The 12,052-nt window shown below is 43.2% G+C and overlaps 1 protein-coding gene across 2 annotated transcripts in view; it reads left to right on the top strand.

Moving 5' to 3' along the window:
* Nucleotides 1-12,052, top strand: part of ARMC9 (armadillo repeat containing 9) — a 260,953-nt gene that overhangs the window by 139,776 nt on the left and 109,125 nt on the right. For both annotated transcript variants that reach the window (XM_038768825.1, XM_038768738.1), the window contains one exon: nucleotides 3,248-3,322. In XM_038768825.1, the coding sequence (XP_038624753.1) occupies nucleotides 3,248-3,322 (75 nt within the window). The remainder of the gene's footprint in view (nucleotides 1-3,247; nucleotides 3,323-12,052) is intronic.

Raw genomic sequence — 12,052 nt, 5'->3', positions numbered from 1 at the left:
TTTGTTGTCTGTCTCCCCCTTCTAGACTGTGAGCCCGTTGTTGGGTAGGGACCGTCTCTATATGTTGCCGACTTGTACTTCCCAAGTGCTTAGTACAGTGCTCTGCATGCAGTAAGCACTCAATAAATACAATTGAATGAATGAATAAATCAGAGAAGGCTCCCTGGAGGAGCCTAACATTCTCACCGAAATCCTGGTTCAGGAACCTAATTTCCTAAAGGTAGATTATAAAACAGACCTCAGATTTCTCTTATAAAATCTCACTGAATAACAAGTGGCAGGTTTTCCCTGTAGGGAGATGCCCTCAGCTTCTAGGAGCTCTGAGACTTCCTTTGTTTAATGTTTGAGAAGCAGAAAATACGAGAGTGCAGCATTCCACTTTCAGAAACCCATAGCTCTCATCTAGTAATAATAATAATAATAATAACAATGGCATTTATTAAGCGCTTACAATGTGCAAAGCACTGTTCTAAGCGCTGGGGAGGTTACAAGGTGATCAGGTTGTCCCACGGGGGGCTCACAGTCTTAATCCCCATTTTACAGATGAGGTAACTGAGGCACAGAGAAGTTAAGTGACTTGGCCAAAGTCACACAGCTGACAATTATCAGAATGAACAGTATTTATTTACCATCTGTGGTGTGCAGAGTTCCGTAGTGGGAACTACATAGGAGCTAAATATGTAGGAATTAAGAAGCACGATTCCTACCTTTCAGGGACTTAATGAAAGAGAGAATTGATGAGTATACTCTTCTAGTGGTAGTGGTAGTGTTATTCTGAGTGTCCACTGGGAGCAATTCATTTTATGAAACATTCTAACCTGATTAATTTGTATCTACCTCAGCACTTAGAACAGTGCTTGGTACATAATAAGCGCCTATTAAATACCATAAGTATGTATAATCAGTGATATTTATTGAGTGCAGAACACCGTACTAAGCTCTTGATTAGTTCTGAAGGAACCAAGAGAGTGAATTGGGGGCTTCCGGGTGAAGAGTAGACATGTAAGTTAGGTTGGAAAACATAGGAAGAAAAACACTTGACCTGTTCCATTTTGACTATTGAATCAGCCTCCTCTCTGATCTTCTGGACTCCAGACTCTCCCTTCTCAGGTCCGTCATACTTCACTTTGTTACCCAAATCATTTTTCTAAAAAAAAATCATTCTACGCATGTTTCTCCCATCCTTTGGAGCCTCAGTGGTTGCCCACCCATCTCCGCATCAAGCAGAAACTCCTCATCCATGAAGGCACTCAGTCAGTTCCCTCCCTGTCTTATCCTTGCTGTTCTCGTAGTAGTAGTCATACTAGTAATAACATCAAACCAACAAACCAGTAGTATTTATTGAGCACTTACTGTATACAGAGTATCGGGTTAAGGACTTGGGATAGTACAGTACTACAGAGTTGGTAGACACTGTCCTTGCCCACTAGGCTCTTAGAGTCTACAGAGGGAGCCAGGCATTAAAGTAGATTAGGAACAGGGAAAACGGTAGAGTATAAGAATATTTATATAAATATTGTGGGGCTGAGGTGAGTATCAAAGTGCTTAAGGGACACAGGTCTAATTCATAGTTCATTCATTCATTCAGTCATATTTATTGAGCCCTTACTGTGTGCAGAGCACTGTACTAAGCACTTGGGAAGTACAAGTTGGCGACATATAGAGACGGTCCCTACCCAACAATGGGCTCACAGTCTAGAAGTCTATTCTATTCTATTCTATTTTATTTTGTTAGTATGTTTGCTTTTGTTCTCTGTCTCCCCCTTCTAGACTGTGAGCCCACTGTTGGGTAGGGACTGTCTCTATATGTTGCCAGCTTGTACTTCCCAAGCGCTTAGTACAGTGCTCTGCACACAGTAAGCGCTCAATAAATACGATTGATTGATTGATAGAAGGGGGAGACAGACAACAAAACAAAACATGTGAACAGGTGTCATCAGAATAAATAGAAGTAAAGCTAGATGCACGTCATTAACAAAATAAAATAGAATAGTAAATATGTACAAGTAAAATAAACAGAGTAATAAATCTGTACAAACATATATACTGGTGCTGTGGGGAGGGCAGAGGAATGGGGAGGGGGAAAGGAAGGAGAGGGCTGAGTCTGGGAAGGCCTCCTGGAGGAGGTGAGCTCTCAGTAGGGCTTTGAAGGGAGGAAGAGAGCTTGGCGGATGTGCGGAGGGAGGGCATTCCGGGCCAGGGGGAGGACGTGGGCTGGGGGATACACAGTTGATATAGAGTGGGTGGCAGAGAGGGGGAATAAAGAGCTTAGTCTGGTAAGGCCTCTTGGGGAAGATGTGATTTTTAGGAGAATTTTGAAGGTGGGCATAAGTGTGGTCTGTCAGGTAGGAAGGGGGAGCTCCATGCCTGAGGGAGGACTTGGGTGAGGGGCCAGTGATGAGATAGACAAGATTGAGGTACAGAGAGTAGGTTGAAGTTAGAGGAGGAGAGTATGTGTGTTGGGTTGTCCTGGGAGATCAGCGAAGTTAGGTAGGATGGAGAGAGCTGATTGAGTGCCTTAAAGCCAAGTTTCTGTTTGATTTAGAGGTAGATGGACAACCATTGGAAACTTTTGAGGAGTGGGGTGACTGTGGACTGAATGGTTGATAATAATAATGATGATAATAATAATAATGATATTTGTTAAGCGCTTACTATGTGCAAAGCACTGTTCGAAGCGCTAGGGTGGTTACAAGGTGATTTTGTTGTCTGTCTCCCCCTTCTAGACTGTGAGCTCGTTGTTGGGTAGGGACTGTCTCTATATGTTGCCAACTTGTACTTCCCAAGCACTTAATACGGTGCTCTGCACACAGTAAGCGCTCAATAAATACAAATGAATGAATGAAAGGTTGTCCCACGGGAGGCTCACAGTTTTAATCCCCATTTTACAGATGAGGTAACTGAGGCACAGAGAAGTGAAGTGACTTGCCCAAAGTCACACAGCTGACAGTTGGCAGAGTTGGGATTTGAACCCATGACCTCTGACTCCAAAGTCCGTGCTCTTTCCACTGAGCCATGCTACTTCTCCAATCTGGGAGATCTGGGCAGCAGAGATTAGGATGGACTGGAGAGGGAGAGACAGGATGCAGGGAGGTCAGCAAGGAGGCTGATGCAGTAGAGAAAGAATTAACAAGCAAAACGGAGTGACAACTTCTGTAATTTACGTATTTTACTTTCAAACTTCCTGCTAGGTATTTGAGTAGGGTTTAGGAACACGAAAATGAATATTTTCTCTTTTCTCTTGCAGTTAAAATTGCATGTGAACGGAATCCTCTACAGCATTCTTTCTATTCCATCCATTCGGGAAGAAGCCAAAGCAATGGTAAGAAACTGAGAACATTATAAATATCTGCTCCTCACAAGACTGTCTGTAAGTCCCTCAGGTGCTCTTTTGAAAAGCTCCAACAGTACCGTTTGATCTGCCAAAGGGTAGATGTTCCGTAGAAAAGATTACAAACTGAATTGCACTTACTTGATTCCATTGATTAAACAGTGAATTTTCTTTCCCCCCGAAAAACACTTAAGACAATCTTTCAACTTCCAATTATTGTTATCTTATTTTGAGAGGACATGTTGATGCTTCTAGATCTAACAAGCAGTAGAGCTATTCCAGCCCACTTCTTTGTTCATTTGTTTTTTCAGTCATATTTATTGAGTGCTTAATATGTTCAAAGCACTGTACTAAGCTCTTGGGAGAGTACAATATAGCAATAAACAGAGACATTCCCTGCCCATAACTAGCTCACAGTCTAGAGGGGAGCTCATGGTGTAGAGGTGTGTGGCCCAGAGATGGAACCTATCTACAATTATATCTCATTCCATCATCATCATCATCATCAATCGTATTTATTGAGCGCTTACTATGTGCAGAGCACTGTACTAAGCGCTTGGGAAGTACAAATTGGCAACATATAGAGACAGTCCCTACCCAACAGTGGGCTCACAGTCTAAAAGGTTACAAGGTGATTCCAAGCGACCTTTCCCGACTAAGCCCTCTGTGGCGACTACAGGCTTGGCTCTGTACCTCTTAGCACTTTGATACTTTGATAATCACCCCGGCCGCACAGCACTTATGTAAATATCCTTGTCTTGGCATACTCTTGTCAAGTCGTCTACGACCCATAGCGACGCCATGGTCACATCTCTCCCGGAACCCCCCCACCTCCATCTGCAGTCGTTCTGGTAGTGGATCCATAGAGTTTTCTTGGTAAAAATAAAGACGTGGTTTACCATTGCCTCCTTCCGCGCAGTAAATTTGAGTCTTTGCCCTTGATTCTCTCCCGTACCGCCGCTGCTCAGCTCAAGTGAGTTTTGACTTTTAGGAGATTGCCTTCCACTCACTAGCCACTGGCCAAGCTAGGAATGGAATGGATATGCCTCTGCCTGACTCTCCCTCCTGTAGTCAAGACTGGTAGAGCACTGGGAACTTTCCAGGTGTTACCTTGAGAGTGGGAAAATATACTTACCCTTTGCCATTTCCCATTACTGTAATCTATTTTAATGCCTGCTTTCCCCTGTAGACTGTAAGCTCCTTATTTACAGAGATTGTGTCATCATCAATCGTATTTATCGTATTTATTGATGACAATAGGAGTCTACCAACTCTGTTGAATTATACTCTCACAATAATAATGATGGCATTTATTAAGCACTTACTATGTACAAAGCACTGTTCTAAGCACTGGGGAGGATACAAGGTGATCAGGTTGTCCCACAGGGGGCTCACCGTCTTCATCCCGATTTTACAGATGAGGTAACCGAGGCACGGAGAAGTTAAGTGACTTGCCCAAAGTCACACAGCTAAGTGGCGGAGCCGGGATTTGGACCCATGACCTCCGACTCCAAAGCCTGGGCTCTTTCCACTGAGCCACGCTGCTTCCCCAAGTGCTTAGTACAGTGTTCTGCACACAGTAAACACTCCATAAATAATAATTGGGTTTTTTAAGCGCTTACGCTATGTCAAGCATTGTTAATCATCTTGGACAGAGTTCCTGTCCCACGTGAGGTTCGTATGGGCTCACAATCTAAGTAGGAGGGAGAACAAGTATTTTACAATTGAGGAAATGGAGGTGCAGGTAAGTTAAGTGACTTGCCCAAGGTCACACAGCAAGCAAGGGGCAGAGCCAGGATTAGAATAAGTCCTCTGATTTTCAGGCCTGTGCTTTTTCCACTAGAGCATGGTGTTTCCCAAACCATTGACTGATTGATTGATTGACTTTAAATACTACAGGAAGAAGTTTAAAAATCTTTGTCTGAAATTTCAGCTCGACCAGTGTTCTGGCTTTGACAGTGGCAGCAGGATATGAGAAGGAACTGTTCGATGGTTTAACAGTCATCATGTTGTTTAGTGATGTACAATCTAATATTCCAAATTTATCTAACTTTACTCCAGGCAGTCAGTTAAGGGTATTTACTGGGTGTCTACTGGTTACTAAGTGTTCTGCTGAGCACTTGAATTGTGAGCCCTATGAGGGATAGGGACCGTATCTACCCCAGCACTTAGAACAGTGCTTGACACATAGTAAGCACTTAACAGGTACCATAATTATCATTATTATTATTTTCTCCCAGTGCTTAGTACAGTTCTCTGCACATTGTTCATTCAGTCAGTCTTATTTATTGAGCACTTAGTACAGTTCTCTGCACATTGTTCATTCAGTCAGTCTTATTTATTGAGCACTTACACTGTTGGATTTGGGGAGGGAATTCCAGAGAAGGGGATGAAGGAATGAAACAGTAAAGTAGAGGAAGAAGTTTATCTTGAAAGGAGTGAAGAAAGCAAACTGAGGAGTAGCAATCAATCAATCAATCGTGTTTATTGAGTGCTTACTGTGTGCAGAGCACTGTACTAAGCGCTTGGGAAGTACAAGTTGGCAACATATAGAGGCAGTCCCTACCCAACAGTGGGCTCACAGTCTAAAAGGGGGAGACAGAGAACAAAACCAAACATACTAATAAAATAAATAGAATAGATATGCACAAGTAAAATAAATAGAGTAATAAATATGTACAAACATATATACATATATACAGGTGCTGTGGGGAAGGGAAGGAGGTAGGTGGAGAGGAAGTATGTAAGGTTGAGTGAGTAGGCTGAGACCTTTGAAACCTGGTGTAAGGAAATTTTGTTTGATGTGGAGAGACACGGGAAACCAGGGGAGGGACATGTGGAGTGGAGAGATGGGTGGTGATTGACACTCCAAGAAGATGCTCCTTTTGGAAGTCTGCAGCATAGATCAGAATCTTTTCACTTGATATTTATTAAGCACCCACTCGTAGCCGCAGAATCTTTCGGATTTTTGTTTCTTATTTTGGAAGTTTTCTATAGTCTTTTTAGTTGTTTTGCTGTTATGTTGTTTCACCACTTTTTACGTGTCTTTCCCCAGTGCCTCTCCCGCATTATATTCTTAGATTACTAACCCCTCGAGAGGCAAAGGAACTAGTCTAATTCCCACTTATCTATCATTTCCCAGCACTGTACCAAGTGCTTCGTTAGATATAAAATAACACAATCCATGTCCCAAATGGGACTCACAGTCTTAATCCCTAGTTGGCAGATGAAGTAACTGAGGCACAGAGAAGTTAAATGGCTTGCCCAAAGTCACACAGCAGATGTCACCTTGTAACCCCCCAGCGCTTAGAACAGTGCTTTGCACATAGTAAGCACTTAATAAATGCTATCATCATCATCATCAAGTGGCAGGGTCAGAATAAGAACCCCAGTCTTCTGACAATGTGTGAAACACCTAATTCTATTTTCCTCTTTTTCCTCCTGGCCTCTCTTTCCATGTGAAGCTTTGGTTCAAAGAAAACCATGCCCTTCTTGAGGCAGTGCACTGTTACTCAATCAGTCGTATTTAATGAGCACTTCCTGTGTGCAGAGCATTGTACTAAGTGCTCAGGAGAGTATAGTACACCAGAGTAGGTAGACATGTTCCGTGCCCACGAGGGGCTTACAGTCTAAAGAGGGGAATGGACGTTAATATAAATGAATAAATCATGGATATGTACGTAAGTGCTGTGGAGCTGAGGGTGAGGTGAATAAACGATACGAATCCAAGCGCCAAGATGACAAGAAAGGGAGAGGGAGTGGGGGAAATGAGGGTATAGTCAAGGAAGGTCTCTTGGAGGAGATGTGATTTTAATAAGCCTTTGAAGGAAGGGAAAGTGATCGTCTGTCGGAGGGGTAGTGATTTCCAGGACAGAGACAGAACATGAGCGAGGGTTCGGCGGCGATGAGATAGATGAGATCAAGGAACAGTGAGTAGGTTGCCACAGAGGAACAAAGTGAGCATCCTGGGTTGCAATAGGAAAACCGTCAGGTAAGGTTGGAGGGGGTATGGCGATTGAGTGTTTTAAAGCCTATGGGCAGGAGTTTCTGTTTGCTGCGGAAGTGGATGGGGAACCACTGGGTGTTCCTGAGGAGTGGAGATACATTGAATTTTTTTTGTAGAAAAATGATCTGGGCAGCAGAGTGAAGTATGGACTGGAGTGGGGTGAGACAGAATTAAGGGTCGTCAGCGAGGAGGCTGATGCAATAGTCAAGGTGGGCTATGATAAGTACTTGGATCAGCATGGTAGCAGTTTGGAAGGAGGAGAAAGGATGGATTTTAGCAATGCTGTGAAGGTAAAACCCACAGGATTTTTGACAGATTGAATGTGTGGGTTGAATGATAGAGAGGAGTCTAGAATAATGCCAAGGTTATGGACTTGGGAGACACAGAGGTTAGTGGTGCTGTCTACAGTGATGGCCTGGCCTTCAGCAGTTGACTCCTAGTTTTCAGTTTGGCTGAAACATTGCCTCAGACTGTGTTTTACTGGGTTTTAATGATAATAATGATAATGGTAATAATTATGGTATTAAGTGCTTACTACATGCTAGTCACTGTTCTAAGTGCTGGGGTAGATACAAGTTAATCAGGTTGGACACAGTCCCTGTCCCACATGGGGCTCACAGTCTTAGTCCCCATTTTACAGATGAGGCCCAGAGAATAATAATACTGATGGCATTTGTTAAGCACTTACTATGTGCAAAGCACAGTTCTAAGCACTGGGGAGGATACAAGGTGATCAGGTTGTCCCACGTGGGGCTCACAGTCTTCATCCCCATTTTACAGATGAGGTAACTGAGGCCCAGAGAAGTTAAGTGACTTGCCCAAGGTCACACAGCAGACAAGTGGCAGAGCCAAAATTAGAACCCAAGACCTTCTGACTGCCAATCAGTCAATCAATCAATCGTATTTATTGAGTGCTTACTTTGTGCAGAGCACTGTACTAAGTGCTTGGGAAGTACAAGTTGGCAACATATAGAGACAGTCCCTACCCAACAGTGGGCTCACAGTCTAAAAGGGAGGCTGGTGCTGTATCCACTACGCCATGCTGTATATACGTATGGACATTCATATCAATCAATCAATCGTATTTATTGAGCACTTACTGTGTGCAGAGCACTGTACTAAGCGCTTGGGAAATACAAGTTGGCAACATATAGAGATGGTCCCTACCCAACAGTGGGCTCACAGTCTAGAAGGGGGAGACAGAGAACAAAACCAAACATATTAGAGAAGCAGCGTGGCTCAGTGGAAAGAGCACGGGCTTTGGAGTCAGAGGTCATGGGTTCAAATCCTGGCTCCACCAATTGTCAGCTGTGTGACTTTGGGCTAGTGACTTAACTTCTCTGTGCCTCAGTTACCTCATCTGTAAAATGGGGATGAAGACTGTGAGCCCCCCGTGGAACAACCTGATCACCTTGTAACCTCCCCAGCGCTTAGAACAGTGTTTTGCACATAGTAAGTGCTTAATAAATGCCATTATCATCATCATCATCATCATATTAACAAAATAAAATAAATAGAATAGATGTGTACAAGTAAAATAAATAAATAGAGTACTAAATATGTACAATCATATATACATATATACAGGTGCTGTGGGGAAGGGAAGGAGGCAAGACGGTGGGGATGGAGAGGGGGGCGAGGGGGAGAGGAAGGAGCAACTGCAGAGCACTAGCTTTCCCTCTCCATATCAATCAATCAATCAATCGTATTTATTGAGTGCTTACGGTGTGCAGAGCACTGGACTAAGCGCTTGGGAAGTACAAGTTGGCAACATATAGAGACAGTCCCTACCCAAAAGTGGGCTCACAGTCTAGTCTCTATAAAATGGTCCACCAGACCTAGGTTCCCTAGTAGAAGAAAGGGCTACAAGCAACGTACTTGGCTTGAAACTTGGTATCTACAAGCCTCTGGCACGGAGAAGACCTTGAGCTGGGCAGGCATAACACGGGCTGGATTATCTAACAGGTGGAAGTTGGTCCCGGGCTCCTTTTTCTTCTCTCTTTCATCGTTTTTATCCGCTTCTTCCACCTCAATTTTTTTTCTCCTTCTCCTGAACGACACGGCGCAGTCTGGAATCAAGTCTAAAACCTTTGCCACTGCCAGACTATTGGAAGTTAGCGATTTAGCCCTTTCACTTGTGGCAGTTTATTTGGCCTGGTTTTTTATTCGGCCTTCAGCCTGACCAACAGTAGTAAAAGAGAAAAAAGTAATGGTTAAATCGAATGTTGGAATGTTCTTTACTCGTTTTTTTCTTTATTTTGTTTACTTCTTGCTGTTAATAGACTTAACTTATGACTCATATTCTCAGGCAGTTTTGGTGTGGAAATATTTAGGTGTTTGGGAAGGCTCACTTTTTTCTGAAACCTCCCTTGCCAAAGAGTTTCTAGATTCCCCAACTGTTCACTCAAGGGCTTGTAAAACTCTCTCTCTGACCCCTCCCCTCTCTCTCTCTCTCTCAGAGAAGCAGCGTGACTCAGTGGAAAGAGCATGGGCTTTGGAGTCAGAGGTCATGGGTTCGAATTCCGACTCCGCCACATGTCTGCTGTGTGATCTTGGGCAAGTCACTTAACTTCTCTGGGCCTCAGTTACCTCATCTGTAAAATGGGGATTAAGACTGTGAGCCCCATGTGGGACAACCTGATCACCCTGTATCCTTCCCAGCGCTTAGAACGGTGCTTTGCAGATAGTAAGCGCTTAACAAATGCCAATTATTATTATTATTATTATTATTATTATTATTATTATTATTGTTTCTCTCTTTATATTTCTCTCTCTCCCCCCCCCCCCCCCCCTTTTTGTAGGTCTACAGAAAAAGGGAAAGGTCACTTATGTCCTGCACATGGCTAACTTTCTTCAGTGATCCCAATTTGTCCTATTTAGGTGATAGTTCACTAGTTCACACTGCATGTAATAAAGACCTCTCTGCTAAGGTGAAGTAGAGTGGCAGGCAGGAAGAAAAGTGGAGATGTAGATTATTTTTCACTGCAAAGTTCTTCTATTTTGAGAGAGACAAAACAATTCTCCGTAGCAGTCAACAGGAAAGGCTTTTATCTTTCCGGACAATTTACACTTATTTACATTGTTCATTTACTTACGTGAAACCCATTCTAAATATCCAGCTGATAAGCACCTGCCCTTGTCCTCTAATCCTGTTTACCGTGTTTATTCAGACAGGGATTTCTGAAAAGACTCGCGTTTCATTTAATTTTCACTTGTATTTTCATTCATTCATTCATTCAATCCTATTTATTGAGCGCGTACTGTGTGCAGAGCACTGTACTAAGCGCTTGGGAAGTACAAGTTGGCAACATATAGAGACGGTCCCTACCCAGCAGCGGGCTCACAGTCTAGAAAGGGAGACAGACAACAAAACAAAACATATTAACAAAATAAAATAAGTGGAATAAATATGTACAAGTAAAGTAAATAAATAAATAGAGTAATAAATATATACAAACATATATACATATATACAGGTGCTGTGGGGAGGGGAAGGAGGTAAGGTGGGGAGGGGGAGAGGAAGGAGGGGGCTCAGTCTGGGAGATATAAAGTGATATAAGTGATATAAAATCTTGCTTAGGCAAATAGTTAATGATTATCAACAAGTTAGGCCATCAGCTTTCTCAATGAGAGGATATTCTCATTTGTAATAGTATGGAAGCCGGGTTCCACCATGTACTTGCTGCGTAGTCTTGACAAAGTCAGTTAATTTCTCCATACCTCAATTTCCTCATTTGTAAAATGGGGATTAAATGCAAATTCTCCTTTCCCCTTAAATTATGAGCCCTATTTGGGTCAGGGACTATGTCTGATCTGAGTGTATTGTACCAACCGTAGTGCTTGGCACATTGTAAGCAATTCATTCATTCATTCAATCGTATTTATTGAGCGCTTGCTGTGTAGGAAGCACTGTACTAAGCACTTAGGAGAGTACAACACAACAACAAACAGACACATTGCCTGCCCACAATGAGCTTACAGTGTAGAGGGGGAGACATACATCAGTATAAGCAGTGTGGCCTAGTGGATATTCATTCATTCATTCAATCCTATTGAGCGCTTACTGTGTGCAGAGCACTGTACTAAGCGCTTGGGAAGTACAAGTTGGCAACATATAGAGACGGTCCCTACCCAGCGGCGGGCTCACAGTCTAGAAGCAGCGTGGCTCAGTGGAATAGAGCACAGGCTTGGGAGTCAGAAGTCATGGGTTCAAATCCTGGCTCTGACAAATTATTAGCTGTGTGACTTTGGGCAAGTCACTTGACTTCTCTGTGCCTCAGTTCCTTCATCTGTAAAATGGGGATTAAGACTGTGAGCCCCCCGTGGGACAACCTGATCACCTTGTAACCTCCCCAGCGCTTAGAACAGTGCTTTGCACATAGTAAGCACTAAATAAATGCCATTATTATTATTATTAGAAGGGGGAGACAGAGAACAAAACAAAACATATTAACAAAATAAAATAAATAGAATAAATATGTACCAATAAAATAAATCCAGTAATAAATACGTACAGACATATATACATATATACAGGTGCTGTGGGGAGGGGAAGGAGGTAAGGGGGGATGGGGAGGAAGGGGAGAGGAAGGAGGGGGCTCAGTCTGGGAAGGCCTCCTGGAGGAGGTGAGCTCTCAGTAGGGAAAATGGGGGAGTATCCCCCCAGGCCCAAGGCCTGAGATATGATGGCGGCGGTTGTTCCGGATGGCCACCAA

This window comes from Tachyglossus aculeatus, chromosome 1, assembly GCF_015852505.1.
Source record: "Tachyglossus aculeatus isolate mTacAcu1 chromosome 1, mTacAcu1.pri, whole genome shotgun sequence".
NCBI lineage: Eukaryota > Metazoa > Chordata > Mammalia > Monotremata > Tachyglossidae > Tachyglossus > Tachyglossus aculeatus.
Note: the sequence above shows the minus strand (reverse complement) of the source record. Positions and strands in the feature narration are given on the sequence as shown.